Source organism: Podarcis filfolensis, assembly GCF_964270895.1.
Source record: "Podarcis filfolensis genome assembly, chromosome: 1".
NCBI lineage: Eukaryota > Metazoa > Chordata > Lepidosauria > Squamata > Lacertidae > Podarcis > Podarcis filfolensis.
In genome coordinates this window covers 19,184,642-19,204,299 of record NC_139604.1, presented here as the reverse complement: position 1 = coordinate 19,204,299, position 19,658 = coordinate 19,184,642, and the positions used below count along the sequence as shown (strand labels likewise).

At 44.7% G+C, this 19,658-nt stretch overlaps 1 protein-coding gene across 2 annotated transcripts in view; it reads right to left on the bottom strand.

The window, feature by feature from the left end:
* Positions 1-19,658, bottom strand: part of MYO3B (myosin IIIB) — a 299,815-nt gene that overhangs the window by 242,234 nt on the left and 37,923 nt on the right. For both annotated transcript variants that reach the window (XM_083626396.1, XM_083626397.1), the window contains 3 exons: positions 15,145-15,249; positions 14,758-14,857; positions 3,847-3,923 (listed from right to left, as the gene is read on the bottom strand). In XM_083626396.1, the coding sequence (XP_083482522.1) occupies positions 3,847-3,923; positions 14,758-14,857; positions 15,145-15,249 (282 nt within the window). The remainder of the gene's footprint in view (positions 1-3,846; positions 3,924-14,757; positions 14,858-15,144; positions 15,250-19,658) is intronic.

Sequence of the window (19,658 nt, the reverse complement as noted above, 5' to 3'; positions counted from 1 at the left end):
TTGGAAGCTGCCCAGAGGTCTGGGGCAACCCAATAAGATGTGTGGGGTATAAATAGTAAAATTATCATTGTGGAATGGGATGTCCCTATTTTCATCAGAGAAATGTTGGAGGGTATGTGAGTCATCTCCCCTTTCTCTCAGGGGCTCTTATACAAACAACGGTTTATCTGAAGCAATGGCAACCCCTTCCCAAACCAAACGTGACTCCGTTCTGCAAAAGTACCAGCAAACTGGGAGAGGAGTGAATCCGCAAAATTATAGTTACAGCGAGACACTGCCTAATGAGCATTAAATTTGCCTTCTGTGTTATAAATGGGACATGTATACAATCTTTCCTTAGTGCAGAGAAACTGTTCATCTCATTGTTAAGATCCTGCTTTTCCTTTCCCCCATTCAAACAATCTGCATGTGCACAATGACTTTCAGATGCCTTTGAGGCATCAAAAAATCAAATGGATTTTGTGCTTTATTTGTCTTTTCCCTAGAATTTGGCCGACATAAACTCACCCTCTTATTTAAATGGTACTTGGGCAGAGAACAAAACGTCCGTCCGGATCAGGGAAGCTAATGTTAGCTAAATAGGAAGTAAAGAAACCTCAAGCTATTAAGCCGGGACTGACCTTGAGCCCTGTGATGCGGGCCACTGAACAGCAAATAGGAGATGCTGGAGGGGAAAATAGGGAAAAGGCAAGCAAGGCCCCTTTTTGGACTGTTTGTATGCAGTGGGCGTGATGTTTATTTCCAATGAATTATAAAACCGAGCTTGCTGTTCTCAATTACTGTACGTAGAATCCTGCCACTTTTGCTAGGCATTTGCTTTCTTCGTTGAAAGGTATTTAAAGCCTTCTAATTAAAGCTGCCCAGCACATTACAGTTGCAGCATCATTTTGAATGTAAGATGGATATTGAAAGTTATCATTTAAATAGATCCATCAAAAGAAATATGTTTTGATTAGATAAGAAGTTTTGCTTTAAAGCAGCAGCCGGAGCTTCTAGCTGGGAAGGCTTGTTCAACAGGACATTTCTAGAATGCCATTGAAGATTACATTGTTTTTCAGTAAGAACGCTATTTTTGAAATCCCGAAAGATCTGCCTTATTTTTTAATCCATGCACTTTAAAAATAAAAAGTTGTATTCAAATACATTCGGATATTTGCTGCTCACTCATTTATTGCTTCTTGTGTACAGGCAATGAGCGTTTCACACAGGGGTGGCATTCTTGACCCCTGTGCACATCGGCGGAGCGCTAACAAGTAAATTAATAATAATAATAATAATAATAATAATAATAATAATAATAATAATACATTATATATACACTGCCCATCTGGCTGGGTTTCCCTAGTCACTGGCAGCTCCCAACAGAATATTAAAAACACGATAAAACATAAAACATTAAAAACTTCCTTAAACAGGGCTGCCTTCAGATGTCTTCGGAAAGTCAAGTAGTTGTTTATTTTCTTGACTTCTGGTGGGAGGGCGTTCCACAGGGTGGGCGCCACTACCGAGAAGGCCCTCTGCCTGGTTCCCTGTAACCTCGCTTCTCGAGGTGAGGGAATCGCCAGAAGACCCTGGGAACCGGATCTCAGTGTCCGGGCTGAATGATGGGGTGGAGACGCTCCTTCGGTATACTGGGCCGAGGCCATTTAGGGCTATAAAGGTCAGCACCAACATTGAATTGTGCTCGGAAACGTACTGGGAGCCAATGTAGGTCTTTCAGGACCGGTGTTATATGTAAATAGGTCCTTGTTTTAAACAAGTACAGGGGGATCAGTCCATCTCTGGTCCTTTTCCCTCTTAACATATTGATTCCATCCAATTTTGCTGGAACTTTTTATTCTTTTTAACAAACTCAAAAAAAAACCTTTACATTCACAATAGTACACATTTCATATTCATTTCTGTATGTTTTCCCCAAAATATCAATTCCCTATGCATTTCCCCTTAAATATTCATGCATTGCATTGCCACCCAAAATATTCATTTTAATACATGTTTTTGAGCCGAGAAGTGCACTGGAAAATTCAAAGAAGTGTGCAGCCCATGTAGGATGACTGACCAGGCAGAGGTTGCTTGTGTGGTGTTTAAAATGAGGTGCTACTTGTGTTGAACATTGCATAGGCCTTGGTGTCGCATTTATTCTGGGTCTAAATGTTTTAAAGGGATCAGGTGCATCTCTCACCATCCTCCTCTTACAGAATAGCCCACTTTGTTCTGTGTTGAGTGACAGGCTCAGCAGGATGGAGGCAAGGCTTCAGTGGCACCCTGGACAGCTCCATGCATGGCTCTGCAAGAGCAATGCTCAAATGTTGTTTCAGCGGCAGTCATCTGACCCAGTCAGACTGACTTAAATAGGGGTTGCTGCATCATTTCAGTAGCTAGCTCTACCTTGCATGAGAGGAGCCTCTGGATTTAAAGGGGACAAGTCTACTTTAGCAGCCATTGACCCAATGGAGGAGGTAAAAAGGTGGCTCTCCTTAGGCTCTGAGTCTTAAGAGTCAGAGGAAGAAAAAGAGTTTGGATTTGATATCCCGCTTTATCACTACTCTAAGGAGTCGGTTGGCGCCTAGGACTTGCCAATCAGAAGGTCAGCGGTTCGAATCCCCGTGACGGGGTGAGCTCCCGTTGCTCGGTCCCTGCTCCTGCCAACCTAGCAGTTCAAAAGCACGTCAAAGTGCAAGTAGATAAATAGGTACAGCTCCGGCGGGAAGGTAAACGGCGTTTCCGTGCACTGCTCTGGTTCGCCAGAAGCAGCTTAGTCATGCTGGCCACATGACCCGGAAGCTGGATCCCTTGGCCAATAAAGCGAGATGAGTACCGCAACTCCAGAGTCGGCCACGACTGGACCTAATGGACAGGGGTCCCTTTACCTTTTAAGGAGTCTCAAAGCAGCTAACATTCTCCTTTCCCTTCCTCCCCCACAACAAACACTCTGTGAGTTGAGTGAGGCTGAGAGACTTCAGAGAAGTGTGACTAGCCCAAGGTCACCCAGCAGCTGCATGTGGAGGAGCGGGGAAGCAAACCCAGTTCACCAGATTACGAGTCCACTGCTCTTAACCACTACACCACACTGGCTCTACAATGTGACTTCCTAAGGCTAGAGATGTACTGGAGCAACAGAACACTCTGGACCAGGTACTTCTGCTGCAGTTTTTTTTCTCCTAATCTGAATTCCAGACCTCCTCCCCTAAAAGGGGGGGGGGAGGAATCTGACTCTATTGCCATGACACTGACACATTCATGACACTCACTATATGAGTTCACTGTTGGAGGGAGTGTTGCCAGATTAGAGAAACTGTAGCATTTAACAAATTCCTCTGATGACCTGCTATAGAATCATGTTGGATGTAAAGCAGATTCAGTGGGAAACTGCCATTCACCATAGATGTGGGTTCAAACTTTGCTGCCCTGTTTTTGGCACATAACTTCGGTCACCTCAGCTAAATCCCAATCTTCTTACTCGGCTTATTCTTAAAGATGGATGGCTAGTATCCTATATATAAAGGGGGTTTGAGAATTCAGATAACATGTATCTCAAAGCCCTGAAATCTTAAAACTAGCTTTTTATTTTTGTATTTAATAATAATAATAATAATATAATAATAATAATAATAATAATAATAATAATAATAATAATAATAATAATAATTTTTATTTATATCCCGCCCTCCCCAGCCGAAGCCGGGCTCATAAGTAGTACATAACTTATGTACTACTTGATTGTCAAAAACACACACACCAAAACAACAAATAACAAGACAATGAAATTAGCAGTTAAAAAAAAACAGTTCAAATCAGCTTTTTAATAGAAGTAAGCGTACACACGATAAGCAAACTATAGCTCACCTCAGGAGCCATCCAAAATGGGGTTCCAACTGATGTGTTTCTCCTCAGCCTCGTGCTGGTAAGCTGTGCAGAAACACCTGCAATGATAAAATGCATTCCAAATATTGGCACAACAGCATTCCTTTTTGAAAACTGATCCTTATTGCCCTTTCAATACAATGCCAGAGAGAGCAATCAAGGTCAACAGATTTACACAATTCCCCCCACTAATGGGTGACTCTATGCAAGTCAGGCAATTCTAAAGTCAGTGCATTTTGAAATTGCCTAGCCAAGATGTCATTCCCAGAATCAATTGAGGCTTCTGTTTAAATAGAATCAATCACCTTCTATGGTGGCGCATCTCTGCCATTTGGACAGATGTCAACCAAATTGCATTTGAGATTGGCAGATCATTTGGCACAAAGTACACCATATATATATATATATATATAAAGGTAAAGGTAAAGGACCCCTGGATGGTTAAGTCCAGTCAAAGGCGACTATGAGGTTGTGGCACTCATCTCACTTTCAAGCCGAGGGAGCTGGCGTTTGTCCACAGACAGCTTTCCGGGTCATGTGGCCAGCATGACTAAACCGCTTCTGGCACAACAGGACACCGTGACAGAAACCAGAGCGCAAGGAAATGCCATTTACCTTCCCACCGCAGAGGTGTCTGTTTATCTACTTGCACTGGTGTGCTTTCGAACTGCTAGGTTGGCAGGAGCTAGGACAGAGCAACGGGTGCTCACTCTGTCATCAGGATTTGAACCGCCGACCTTCCGATCAGCAAGTCCAAGAGGCTCAGTGGTTTAGACCACAGCGCCACCCGCTCCCTTTTTGCATTATATTGAAGCTGTGGAAATCTGGATGGGTCCCTCCAGACTGGTGTCTTATTGCAGATGTATACTGCAACCTTTTATTGACACAATCATAGTGCATTAGTGATGGATTTATTCCGCTTCAGTTTGATCTGTAATATAGGCATCCCCCCCCCATTCATGTACAATCGACTCATGCACAACCATGCACAGTGGTACCTCAGGTTACAGACTCCGCTAACCCAGAAATAGTACCTCAAGTTAAGAACTTTGCTTCAGGATGAGAACAGAAATCGCGCGGCGGCGGCACAGTGGCAGCAGGAGGCCCATTAGCTAAAGTGGTGCTTCAGGTTAAGAACAGTTTCAGGTTAAGAACGGACCTCCAGAACGAATTAAGTTCTTAACCCGAGGTACCACCGAGGTATGGAGAGTCTCTTCCTTTAAATTCCTAGGAGTTTATCTCAGTGAAGACTTTACTTGGAAAATCAACACAACCCAGGTGGTTAAGAAAGCCCAAGAGAGACTCCATCTCCTCAGAGTATTGCAAAAGAACGATGTCAATCAACATTTGATGATCTCCTTCTATTGAAAGTGTCCTTTCATACTGCATCATGGTGTGGTACACTGGTTTGACATCAACTGATAGGAAGTGCCTACAGAGGGTGGTGAATACAGCACAAGATATTATGGGCTGTCCCATGAATCCGCTGGATGACATAGCGGAAGAACGTTGCCTCAGAAGAGTGAGGAAAATTCTCAGGGATGATTCACACCCTGGCCAGCACTTCCTTGATCTCCTGCCCTCGGACAGAAGATACAGAAGCATGATTAGTCTCACCAACAGGGTAAAAAACAGCTTCTATGTGTGGGCTGTTAGGCTGCTGAATGAAAAGATAACAACAGGGCAAGTGACTTTCGGGTTTGGTGGGTTGTGCCAGTAAATGAGGGGAATTAAGACTAAGAGAGCTGAGTGGGGGGTGCTTGTGTAATCTCACTGTATACAAGTTGTACAAGTGAGGAGATAAATTGAAATTGCAGAGTTTTGAGAAACTAAAAGATAAAGTGCGAGATTGGCTTCATTATTATCAAATAAGGGAGGCTTACAATCTGGACAAGAAAATTGGCTTCCAGGTGGAAAAATCAAAATTGGAAACAGAACTGTTAGATCCCAAAACTAAAATATTATCAAGAATGTATAACTTGCTGTTGAAATGGAATACTCAGGATGAAACGGTGAAATCTGCTATGATAAAATGGGCACAAGATGTTGGACATAACATTATGTTTGCTGCCTGGGAACAGTTGTGGACCACAGGTATGAAATTTATGGCATGTAATGCCTTAAGAGAGAATATTATGAAAATTATATACAGGTGGTACATGACACCAGTCAAGCTTGCAAAAATCTATCATTTGCCTGATAATAAATGTTGGAAATGTAAAGAAAATGAAGGTACATTTTTTCACCTCTGGTGGACGTGCCCAAGGATTAAGGCTTTCTGGGAGATGATTTATAATGAAATGAAAAAGGTATTTAAATATACCTTCCTGAAGAAACCAGAGGCCTTTCTCCTGGGCATGGTCGGCCAATTGGTGTTAAAGAAGGACAGAATTTTTTTTATGTATGCTACAACAGCAGCAAGAATACTTATTGCAAAGTATTGGAAGACACAAGATTTACCCACTCTGGAAGAATGGCAGATGAAGGTCATGGACTATATGGAACTGGCGGAAATGACTGGCAGAATCCGAGACCAGGGAAAAGAGTTGGTGGAAGAAGATTGGAAGAAATTTAAAGACTACTTAGATAAATACTGTAAAATTAAGGAATGTTAGAATGATGTCGGAATGAAGTTAAGTGGTTTTGGCAGTAATGTTATAAAAGAGTATGTAAAAATGGATTGTTATTAGGCAAGAAGGTAAAGTTACAATACATTAAGGTAAAGGATTAAGATAAAAACAAAGAGGGAAAGGATTTGCTGAATTAACTAATTGAACTGGAATACAAAAAAGGGAGGCGTGAGGAGGTCAGGGAAACAAGTAAATGAAATATAAGATATGAAAAGATTGATTTGTTTTTAACTGTTTTCTATTTTTTTTGTATTTTGTATTTTTTCTTTGTATTTTTGTACTTTTTTGTTTTTCTTTTTTCTTCTTTTTTACTTTGTAACCTCTTTTTGTAAAACTTTAATAAATATCTTTTTTAAAAAAAAAACAAGTTGTACAAGTGACAATAAAGTATTTCAATTTTGATTTCAAGTGCAGCAGCAGCAGCAAGAGTTGCTTTTCCACTTACCCCCCAGCCTCCTGCCAGCCCCAGAGCTTCAATGTCAGTTGTGGATATTTTTTACATACGGCATTTTGGGTATGGATTGAAGAGAGAGTGGTGGAAAGGGCATTTAAAGGGTGTTCCCCACTTTACACAACTTCACTTATGCACACAGGGGCCTGGAACATGACCACTGCATAAATCGCCTGTACTCCTCCAACGCAACCACGTTATTGCTGCGCTGAGACACTTTAACACAGCAAAAGCAGGAAAGTTATGGGATTTCAGCATGATATCCACTGACTGGAAATGGAGAAGGTTGGCCACCTCAAAATGCTTGTATTGGAAGTGGAATCACAAGTAACAGCATCGTGAGCACAAATCATGGTAAATGTGCAATAAAAAGGATGTCTGGGGAGCCTAATCTCCACCTGTATTTGGGAACTGAAGACCTTATAGAGTCATCCAACAAAGAACAAATTATGTACTATAAGAGGGATAACTCAGAGAAGTTCGGAGTAATTTGGCAACCATTTACAGAATTGTTCACTAACTGAATATTGATCTCTGTAGTTCTCGCCCATGTGCAAAAATTTCCTTTTCTGTAATTTGCTGTAGATCGCCTAAGAATCTGTATTCAATTTTAAAATGGCTCTCTTGGGCTTAATAGCCTGTATTGATCACAACCAAAAGTGACAAGTACGGTATATAAGAGTAAACAGGCATTCAGCAGTCATGTCTGCATCAGACTTAAACTAGACTTAAAGGCCCTTCCCTTTCCTTGGGAATGGTAGTTTTCAAAGGGGAAGGTGGGGGACCCCAAAAATGGAATTTTCAGCACCTTGACCTATAACCCCCAGGATTCATTGGGGAAAGCAGAGACAAATCAGTGTGTGAAACCAATGGGGTGTATTCAATGGTGGTTTTGTGCTGGGAGGAAGTGGGCCACCCTGTTTTCAACTTAACCAGGCTATATGGGGTGTTAGAGGAGGGGTAGTACCACTGGGGGGGGGACACATCATACACCTTCTGGGGTAGTTTTGCATCTTTGGTCCCCAACCCTGCATTCAGCTAACACCTGTGGCTCCTAGAACAGCCTTTCTCAACCTGTGGGTCCCCAGATGTTGTGGAACTACAACTCCCATCACCCCTAGCTAGCAAGGCCAGAGCTCAGGGATGATGGGAGTTGTAGTCCAACAACATCTGGGGACCCACAGGTTGAGAACCGCTGTCCTAGAAGCTGCCTGCATGCGACAGCAGCCACACCCTGGAATGGCTTCCACTGGCTGGCTAAACCAGGTGAGGGTAGCTAATGGGTCTCTAACCCTCACTGAGTTAGGGACTTGCCCTGCACATGAAGACAGGCTCTGGCGGATGAGTGGACAAGACTAACAGTGGGTCCAATGGTCAAGAAGGCGGTTTCTTCACATGCTGGGGGGGGGCTTGTCAACTTGGGAGGGTAGCCCATCTACGGGACCGCCTCTCCTGGCCTGCCCCACAGAGGACCTTAAGGTCCATGAATAACCATAGTTTAGAGGTCCCGGGCCCTAAGGAAGTCAGACTATCCTCTACCAGTGCCAGGGCCTTTTCAGTGATGGCTCTGACCTGGTGGAATGCTCTGTCCCATGAGACTAGGGCCCTTCAGGATTTAACCTCCTTCCATCGGGCCTATAAGACAGAGCTATTCCGCCTGGCCTTTAATTTGAATTCAGCCTGATCTTTTATTTCCCTTCTCTTCCCTCACCTTCCCCTTTTATGAAGATCACCTGCTCTGAGACCCCACAGCTAATTCTCTCCTGGCCTCCTTGCTGGCCCAAGTAGGACCAATTTAGCCAGCTAGCCCTGGGGATTATCTAATGCTTATTTCCCCTAAATTGATTTTTGATTTTTGAATTTTATTGTTATTCATGTTTTTATACTGTATTATATGCTGCTTTTATAATTAAGTGTTTTAAATTGGTTGTTAGCTGCCCTGAGCCCGGTTTTTGAACCAGGAAGGGAGGGGCATAAATAAAAAAATTATTATTATTATCATCATCATCATCATCATCATCATCATCATCTAGTAGAAGAAGAACTCTGATCCGAAACCTCTGCTGCCTTGTGGGATATCTTCAGGAGAAGAAAAGGCTAAGAAGTAAACCCTACACAAAGCTGGAGTGGAGTCCCTAAGACAGTTGGACGGTGCCTTGCATACCTCCTTTCGGCAGCAACTCCTGCAGCCAAGCTGGTGCCAAACATATTGCTCTGCTTTCCTTCAGACCACATCAGGGAGACCAAGCTGGGGCTGTCATCTGGACAGCCCAGGACCTCCATACACACTGCCCAGGCTTGCACCCTGGGGAGGTCACTTCAGTGCTCCTAACACAGCCATTTGACTTCACCTCCATCGTCTCTCAAGAAAGATGAATGCCAACAACAACAAGGTAACCTCACCATTTTTTAAGGTATCATTTAGGGAGTATGGGGGAAGCATTTTCTCTGACCTCTGTTGCAGACCAGATGTAATATCAGGAGCACCTGTTCTTCCAGGTTCTACCAGGTTCTTCCTGCTTCACATTCCTTTGCATGTTTATTCATAAGTAAGTTCCATTGAGTTCAACAGGCCTTACACTCAGTTTAGAGGCCACAGGAATGCAGCGAAAGCCATTATTGTTTTGAATCGTATAATCATTCTATATATACTTGAGGTATCAAGATGAAATAGAACGGCTACAAATGCTCTGGAAAATACATGCTTTCGTTTTGCTATGCTTTGTTGTTTTGCAAATCAATCCTGAATATATCAAAGAGCAGGAGAGACATTTGGATATACTTTGTACCTTCCCAAGAATTTTGGCCATTGCACAAGTGCAAACACACTGAAATTTGAAATTGTACCTCTGTCATTCTGTGGACTAAATGGACAGCGCTTAGGTTTCCTCCAGTTTCAAAATGGATTTGAAATGCAGGTAGATTTCATTTTAGCAAACACATTACGTTTTGTGCCATCAAATATTTTGCAAGAGGTTTTTTTTTGAAATGTCAGAAATGTATGTCAAAGGATCAGACAAAAAGCCACCTAAACTTATGGATCTCTCACCCAACTCTTCTCTCACTAAAGCACAGCCAGTTGATAGCATCAATCATTTGCCATTCTTGTTCTGTTTTGGATTTTATATCCCACTGTGGGAGTGCAACATGGTGATCATGTGCAAAATATTGAAAAATGCTACTCCACCAATATTGTTCCCACTTTTTTAACTTCCTCCCTCCGATGTGCTCTTTTCTTTTGGCATTGACGGGTTATTTCCTGCAGCTCAAGCAAGCTGCTGGTGCTAATTATTGTCCCGGGAAGACAGCATCGGATAAAATGTGATTTCCACCCTTACCCTTTAGATGCCAATGAGACTACTCAATAAGCTGTTGCTTTAGGCTAGCTGTTTGCCCAATGGCTCCTCAAAACTGTGTGTTTCAACTACGCATCAATAACGAATTTCTGCACCTCCCTGCAATAAACAGGCATCTGCTCTCACATTCCTTGCACAAAGCAATCACAGAGCCTTTGCTTTTAAAATAATTTCAGCTACTTTGGAAGTGCCAGGGAATTAGCACTTACTGAAGTGCCAAATGGGATGTATATAAAGCAGTTTATTCTGCTTGGCGATTGCTGCCCAGTAGGGTGGTTTTTGAGAAGCCACATTTACATACTGAAAGGTTTTTCCCCTAAAAAAAATAGATTGTGGTTTCATAGAATCATAGCAATCTGGAGTTGGAAGGTACCCTGAGGATCATCTGGTGTTATGTACTGAGTTGAATAGGATCCAAACTGCAGCAGTCTGATTGGTCCTAGAACAATAGGATCCAAAAGGCAGCAGTCTGATTGGTCCTAGAACAATAGGATTCAGAATGCAGCAGTCTGATTGGTCCTAGAACAATGCAGCAGTATGATTGGTTGGCAGAAACCACCCAATCATGCTCCAGATAGAAGTGAATCCACAACCTGATTGGCTTACAGTAGAATTCCGGAATTAGCCAATCATGTGCAGCCCATTGTGTAAATAATGTATATAAAGCAGATGCTTTGAGGGGACATTCATTCATTCCTCCTCACCACTATGAGCTGAATAAAGAGCATGAAATCACTTTGCGACTCTGAGTATATTCCATCTAGTATGCAGGAATGTGCAGCTGTCCCATACAGGGAATCGAAGCTGCAACCTTGGCATTATCATCGCCACACTCTAACCAACTGAGCTACTGATTTGATGTGAATTACTTTTCTGTCTTGTTCTGTTGGCTCAGTGTTTTCCAAACTTGGTTCTCCAGGTGTTTTTGGACTGCAGTTCTCATCAGCCCTGACCACTGGTCCTGATAGCTAGGAATGATGGGACTTGTAGTCAAAAGACAGCTGGAGACTCCAGTATGGGAAACCCTGTGTTTGCTGGTTAACTCTCCCAACTCAGTATTTTGCATGTTTATTCACTTCTTTATATTATTGTTGTAACCCTCTGGACAGGAATTGGGGTGGGGTGGGGCGAGTGAGTGTGGAGGTTTATTGCAAAATCCCCAGATGGGCAATACCTTTATAGGAGCAACCAAAAATGCCACGAAGTCATGAGCAAGCTACACCAGATGTTAGAAGTAAAAATAGAAGGGGTTGGGAGAACGGGGGGGAACATACCATTGCCCAGCTACCTGTTTTGTTTCTCCTGCCTGCAACCCCATCAAATTCTATGAAGCTATCTTCTGCACATGCACAATGAACATCTGCACTGCACACACATCTGCTTAAGTGTGGCCTCCATTTTCAAATTCAACAGAAGATGGTTTGAGGGCAAATGCACCATATAGGAGTATTTCTCAAGAAGCTACAAGATAAAGATGGGTGGTTGCTGATGTCATGTGCAAAAAGGTAAAGGTAAATGGACCCCTGACCATTAGGTCCAGTCACGGACGACTCTGGGGTTGCGGCACTCATCTCGCTTTATTGGCTGAGGGAGCCGGTGTACAGCTTCCAGGTCATGTGGCCAGCAAGACTAAGCCGCTTCTGGCGAACCAGAGCAGTGCACGGAAACGCCGTCTACCTTCCCGCTGGAGTGGTACCTATTTATCTACTTGCACTTGGACGTGCTTTCGAACTGCTAGGTTGGCAGGAGCTGTGACCGAGCAATGGGAGCTCAACCCATTGCGGGGATTTGAACTGCCGACCTTCTGATTGGCAAGCCCAAGAGGCTCAGTGGTTTAGACCACAGCACCACCCGCATCCTACCCGTGTCATGTGTACCTGGCTTCAAACACCAACAGTGGAAGCACATTGGAGCCAGACTAACCAGTAATGTGTGCATAGCCTCTGTCCCAAGATGGTGATTGCGAACTGATTGCGTTAGTTGCTGCTAGGCACTTGCAAGTACAGTGGTACCTCAGGTTACAGACGCTTCAGGTTACATATGCTTTAGGTTACAGACTCCGCTAACCCAGAAATATTACCTCGGGTTAAGAACTTTGCTTCAGGATGAGAACAGAAATTGTGCTCCGGCGGCGTGGCGGCAGCAGGAGGCCTCATTAGCTAAAGTGGTGCTTCAGGTTAAGAACAGTTTCAGGTTAAGTACGGACCTCCCAAACAAATTACTTAACCTGAGGTACCACTGTCTGGGGTGATGGGAGGAAGACGTAATGTGCTGACCCCATTTTTGAAGACATAAAACTTGGCTGCGTGAGTCACATCTGCCTCGTCTCTTTTTATTATTGCTATCGTTATTACTTGAATTGGCATTCTCCTCAAGAAATCAGCAAGCTTATTCAGAAGTCTGCTGCAAAACCCACTTCTTCCCGTCTCTCTTTCATCCTTTTATGGAGGCTTCCAATTTTCAGTCACACTCATATCTTACAGCTGTAATTGCAAATTAAACGGATCTGTTAGCTTTTGGACCCAGAGGACCACTTCAGCTTCTGCCGAGAGTGAATAAATATGCTAAAGGCTAGTCAAAACTGTTTTAGAAAGAACAGTGCCTTCTTTTCGTATGGAAAAGATAATATTTAAAATCTAGAGATTTCCTCTTTGCCTTCACCGCGCTGGGGAAAAAGAGCCTCTCCCCAATATTATTTCTGTGAACAAATGCTCTGATCTAGCAAGCAGCATGAGGGAGAAGCATGGAGGGTTCCTGGCCTGATTCGATTGCCAGGGCTGCCCACATATAGATAGCCCAAATCAGGTAACTGGTGGGAGTCCAGATCCCACCACAGACACAAAGCACCTGGTTGTTACTATTGACAGTTAACTGAGCAAGATATGGGCACGTAGCCACAGCTGGTGTGCTTTACGTACAATCGGATCAGGACCAGAGTTTTCCCTCTCTTCATTCCATACTGTTTTGTAATTTCTGGGGGTTCCATCCTAGCAGGTGATAGACAGCATCTTAAAAAGCATAGACATCACCTTGCCAACAAAGGTCCTTATAGTTCAAGCTATGGTTTTCCCAGTAGTGACGTATGGAAGTGAGAGCTGGACCATAAAGAAGGCTGATCGCCGAAGAATTTATGCTTTTGAATTATGGTGCTGGAGGAGACTCTTGAGAGTCCCACGGACTGCAAGAAGATCAAACCTCTCCATTCTGAAGGAAATCAGCCCTGAGTGCTCACTGGAAGGACAGATCCTGAAGCTGAGGCTCCACTACTTTGGCCACCTCATGAGAAGAGAAGACTCCCTGGAAAAGACCCTGATGTTGGGAAAGATGGAGGGCACAAGGAGAAGGGGACGACAGAGGACGAGATGGTTGGACAGTGTTCTCGAAGCTACCAGCATGAGTTTGACCAAACTGTGGGAGGCAGTGGAAGACAGGAGTGCCTGGCATGCTCTGGTCCATGGGGTCACGAAGAGTCGGACATGACTAAACGACAACAAATGTTTGGGGAGGCAGTTCTGCTATCTTTCTGCCGGATGGAAATAGCCAGACTCCGCAGGGAGAGAAAACACCCCCAATATATCAGCACAGGAGCGATCTGGCTGGTTCCTCCCTCAAACAGCAGCTTCTGCCTTCTCCAAGCTCCTCCCCTGCCTTCTCCCTCCCATGACTCCATCCAAGACTTATAAGCCACCAGGAGGAGGCTGGGAGCTTGTGTTATTTCACCAGCTCCACCCTCCAGCTTGTTTGACCTGATTGCTGGTCAGGCTTCCTGCGAGTAACCAGATAGACTAGCAGCTTCTTCCTCCTCTTCCCCATACTGAGAACACAAGAGGCTGCCTTATTGTTATGTGCTGAGCTGAATAGGATCCAAAATGCAGCTGTCTGATTGGTCCTAGAACAATAGGATTCAGAATGCAGCAGCCTGATTGGTCCTAGAACAATAGGCTCCAGAATGCAGCAGTCTGATTGGTCCACAGGAGCCATCCAATCCAGCTCCAGGTGGAAGTGAATCCGCGACCTGATTGGCCTACAGGAGAATCCCGGAATTAGCCAATCACGGGGGGCCCATTGTGTAAATAATGTATATAAAGCAGGCATTCTGGGGGAACTTCCATTCCTCCTCACCACTATGAGCTGAACATAGAGCATGAAATCCACTCTCGATTCCGAGTATATTTCACTTATAGTGAGCAGACCCTTGGGTGGCAGCTCCAGGATTTCAAACGAGGCCTACCTGGAGATTCAAGGTATCAAACCTGGGCACTCTTGCCTGCAAAGCTGAGCTCTGCTGCCTCTGAGCTACGACCCCTTCTCTAGCATTGCTACGTTCATGCATTTTGTGCCTTCTCATTTCAAGATTCCACCCCGAAAGAACACTCAGGTGAACCAGACTTCTCTGCTTTCCCATGCAGTCAAAAAACCCAGTAACCTTGGTCTAAAGAAAGAAGCTGTTCATTACCAAAGTCAACAAGCTTGACTCCTCCTTCTGTCGTCAGGAGAATGTTGTTCCCCTTGACGTCACGGTGAATGATCCGGTTGTTGTGTAAGTGCTGAAGACCCTGGAACCAAAAAAAAAAGAGGAGGAGGAGGAGAAGAAGGGGAGGGCGGAGAGAGAAGATGCTAACTCTCATTTTGAAATGTAATTTCCCTTATTTTAGGGAGGTCAATCAAAACAATCTGCATGCACACTGTTAGATGCATCACATCCTGCAAACAGCCCCCTGCTGCTGCTATAACAAAATCTGTGTTTTACTGTCAGCCGCACCATCATTTATAAATGGAAAATGTCATCAGTTGGGTAAATTGCACCCTCTGCTGTCATTAGAAGCTTAATGAACATCCTTACCAGGAGAGCGCCGTATAAGATGTACGAGATTATAGCTTCATCCAACTGCTGGCCACCCTTCAGCAAGCCTTTGACAAGGTCTGTGACAGAACCTCCGTTGCACAGCTGCAAAAAGGGGGTAGAAGAGGAGAGCAAAACCCCCTGTTAGTCACTAAACAGGCCTGTTTAGCTTGCAGATCTCTGCTTTCATGGATCAAGTAACAATATATACAAATAATAATAATAATAATAATAATAATAATAATAATAATAATAATAAATTTTATTTATATCCCGCCCTCCCCAGCCGAAGCCGGCCTCAGGGCGGCTAACAACAATAAAATAATACAACATTCTAAAATCATTTCATTATAAAATTAATTCAAATCAAATTTATGGCAACCATTGGGCTAGAGTTCTGTGAAGATTGCCAAAGGAGGGAGTCAGGCAGTGCCCTGACCAAAGGCCTGGTGGAACAGCTCTGTCTTGCAGGCCCTGCGGAAAGATGTCAAGTCCCACAGGGCCCTAGTCTCTTGTGACAGAGCGTTCCACCAGATCGGAGCCACAGCCAAAAAAGCCCTGGCTCTAGTTGAGGCCAGCCTAACCTCTCTGTGGCCTGGGACCTCCAATATGTTTTTGTTTGAAGATTGTAAGTCCCTCTGTGGGACGTACCAGGAGAGGCGGTCCCGTAGGTACGAGGGTCCTAGGCCAAATAGGGCTTTAAAGGTTAAAACCAGCACCTTAAACCTGATCCTATACTCCACCGGGAGCCAGTGCAGCTGGTATAGCACCGGGTGAATGTGATCCCATGGCAAGGACCCCGTAAGGAGTCTCGCCGCGGCATTCTGCACCCGCTGGAGTTTCTGGGTCAGTCTCAAGGGCAGCCCCACATAGAGCGAGTTACAATAATCCAGTCTGGAGGTAACCATCGCGTGGATCACAGTGGCTAGGTCAGGGCGAGAGAGGTAAGGAGCCAACTGCTTAGCTTGGCGGAGATGAAAAAATGCTGCAAGAGATTCGACGCTGGGCTGTAAGCTCATGAAGATGGAAGTAGGCCCTCTTGATTCCCACAACACTTCCGTTTCCAAACAGAAGCCACAATCCAGAAGCCTGTGAACTTCATTGGCTTCCCATTCTCAGGAATGGGAAACATGTGGCAGCTTTTCCAAATGCCTGCACAGAGCATTTCTTCACATAGATTAAATCAAGGATGCTCATGACCTGTTATTTACTGGTTTAATTTCTTTCCTGCTCTTCACCATGAGGTCCCAGGGTGGGTTATGGCCATTTTAAAAACACAGTATTAAAAACAGTTTAAAAACATTAGAATTAAGAGAGTGGGGTGGGTCCTAAAATATACATCTCAAGGGTCAAAGGCTTTGTCATCATCACAAGGTTATTAATGAGTACAGTGCCTCCATGGATAAATGCAGCTCCCCTAGACATAAAGCCTTCTCCTCAGGAGGGAAGCAAATCCCACTGCAAAATCATAGAATTGTAGAGTTGGAAGGGACCATGTATTCAGTGGTCTGTTTTTGCTTGAGTCTGGACTAAGGATTCTGAGCCCCTGTGTTCTGATTCGATACATGATATCCAATCGCAGAACATTTCAGGATTTGGGCCTCTGCCATTGGCCCTTAAACCCCGAGTCGTGATTCGCAGCTTGGAAGTTTGGACAGCCAATCACGTTGAGAGTGGGAGTACCCCAGGCCTTCAGAAACGTATAAAAGCACTTGCTTTGCCCCTGTTGTCCAGTTCTGTTAGTTCTGTTATCACTGTGTCTTGCCTCGTGGGAAGCCACCTACACTTCAGGGGTCATCAAGTCCAAACCCCTGCAATGCAAGAATCTTTTGCCCAACGTGGGGCTATAACCCATGACCTCGAGATTAAGAGTCTCACACTCTGCCGACCAAACTATTCCTTCTTCGTTGCCTTCCTTCCATTCACTTTAAAGGGTCAATGCAGTGAGGATCAGAATGAGGCCCTAAGGTTCCCATATCCATGTTAGGGACTAGGATGGCTTATAATAGATAGGTTCCTGCTTCAAGTAACATTTCAAAGTCATCTAACTTTGATACTTGTTGTTAATGTAAAAGGCCCATAGGATCTGATCGGTCACTAGCCCTTAGGCCTGGCAAAATAGGTGGAAAAATTAGGAATCTAAAAACATAAGAGAACTGGAAACTGCATTATACTAGGTCAGACTATTTGTCCCTCTAGCTCAGACATATGCAAACTCAGCCCTCCAGATGTTTTGGGACTACAATTCCCATCATCCCTGACCACTGGCCCTGTTAGCTAGGGGTCATGGGAGTTGTAGTCCCAAAACATATGGAGGGCCGAGTTTGCCTATGCCTGCTCTAGCTCAGTTTCGGCAGCTCTCCAGGGTCTCAAGCAGAGGGTCTTCCTGTCTTTCTTTTCCTGGTTTCATGGACGGGTTGGACACATAGGAATGGTGGAAGGAACCAGCTGGAGAACCCCCAAGAGAAGAAGGCTTGAATAAAACAGGGAGTAGTGGTGAAGAGAGAGAAGACTGGGAGTACGAGGTGTCAGAAGCTGAAGATGTAACAAGGTTTAGTGAGCGGGGAAGAGTCTGTGGCGGTTCAGAATCAGAGGCAGAAGCTGAAGGAGAGTGGAGAGAGGGAGGCCAAGAGGCAGAGAAGAGTCGGGCTGGTGAAGAGTCACGGGTGTCTCCTCCTCCTACTGCGACAAGCTCCCCTCCCTCTTGGTCTCCCAGAACCAGAAGAGGCATGAAAAGGGTGGAGCAGGGACAGACTACACACGGGCGCAGTCTCCGGTTGTTTGGGGAAAGCCCTGAAGAGGAGGGGACTTGGACAGCTGTGTGGAGATGGGGACTTTCAGTCTCGGCAACTGCTTTTCATGGAATAAGACCACCAAGAACGAGCTGCTCATTAGGCCTGACATTGAACCAAGTCTGTGGAGATCATGGTTTTTTTTTGCTAAAAAGGAGTTAACTCCAACTTTGAACTCTGCGATTACTGACCGGCATGCTTCTGTGACACTTGGAGAGGTGGGGAACCAAACATGGGACCTCCTCCACACAACACATCACGTTCTCTACCACTGAGCTTTGGTCCTTGCCCAAAGTTAAAAGGTAAAGGGACCCCTGACCATTAGGTCCAGTCGTGACCGACTCTGGGGTTGCGGCGCTCATCTTGCTTTATTGACCGAGGGAGCCGGAGTACAGCTTCTGGGTCATGTGGCCAGCATGACTAAGCTGCTTCTGGCGAACCAGAGCAGCGCACGGAAACGCCGTTTACCTTCCCGCCGGAGCGGTACCTATTTATCTACTTGCACTCTGATGTGCTTTTGAACTGCTAGGTTGGCAGGAGCAGGGACCGAGCAACGGGAGCTCACCCCGTCACGGGGATTCGAACCGCCGACCTTCTGATCGGCAAGTCCTAGGCTCTGTGGTTTAACCCACAGCGCCACCTGCGTCCCACCACCGAAACTGAATTGAGTGTTGTTGTTTTTAATGGGATTCATCTCTGTTTTAAAATATTGTGTGTGTGCATCAGAAGTGGTATACTTTTATACTAACGTATTTTTTCTAAAACTGCCTTTTGTGTGAAGGAAAATCCAGGATGGTGTGTGTGTGTGTGTGTGTGTGTGTGTGTGTGTGTGTGTTTAAGGGACAAGATTGATGGACTTGATAACTGGGAGGCCACAAATTACAGTCATTTCAAACCTTCACTCCATCAATACTCCTGCTGGCAGGCAATATAAAATAGATGGCAGACATATCTCTATACTCGGGCTTGATGGCGCATTCTGCCAACAACCGAGATGAAACATTCAGAATCCAGAAAAGCACAGCTTCTTGCAAACATTTTCCCCATCTATAGTTTTCCACACACTAAAACGGTGAGAGAAAAAGTAAAATTAAAACCTTTCTAAATGGATTTTTGCCCACCTCATTAGTTCATCACTCATGTCTCTCCAGCAGCTATTTTGCTATCACTCTGGTTTCTTTTTTCTAGTGCATTCACCAGTAGAATATCTCAGCTATAAAACCACATAGTTCTAGACGGACCAGTATATCTCCTTGAAGCAGCTCTGACCACCATATGTTTGCTGTTTAGATCCATAACAACCCTATTAAGATGAGGTGTGAACTCAAGAAGAAGAAGAGGAGTTTGGATTTGATATCCCGCTTTATCACTCCCTTCCTGCCCCACAACAAACACTCTGTGAGGTGAGTGGGGCTGAGAGACTTCAGAGAAGTGTGACTAGCCCAAGGTCACCCAGCAGCTGCATGTGGAGGAGCGGGGAAGCGAACCCGGTTCACCAGATTACGAGTCTACCACTCTTAACCACTACACCACACTGGCTCTCAACATGAGTGGCCTAGGAACATGTAGTATGGCATGAGAGGTACAGTTGTGGATGTTTCTTTGCTTCTGTTTTGGTGCCTCATACTGGGGTTAGGAAAAGACAGGCTTGTGGCCTCACAGTACAAAGTGGCCTTCCTCAACTTTAGGCCCTCTAAATCAAGGTTTCCCAAACTTGGGACG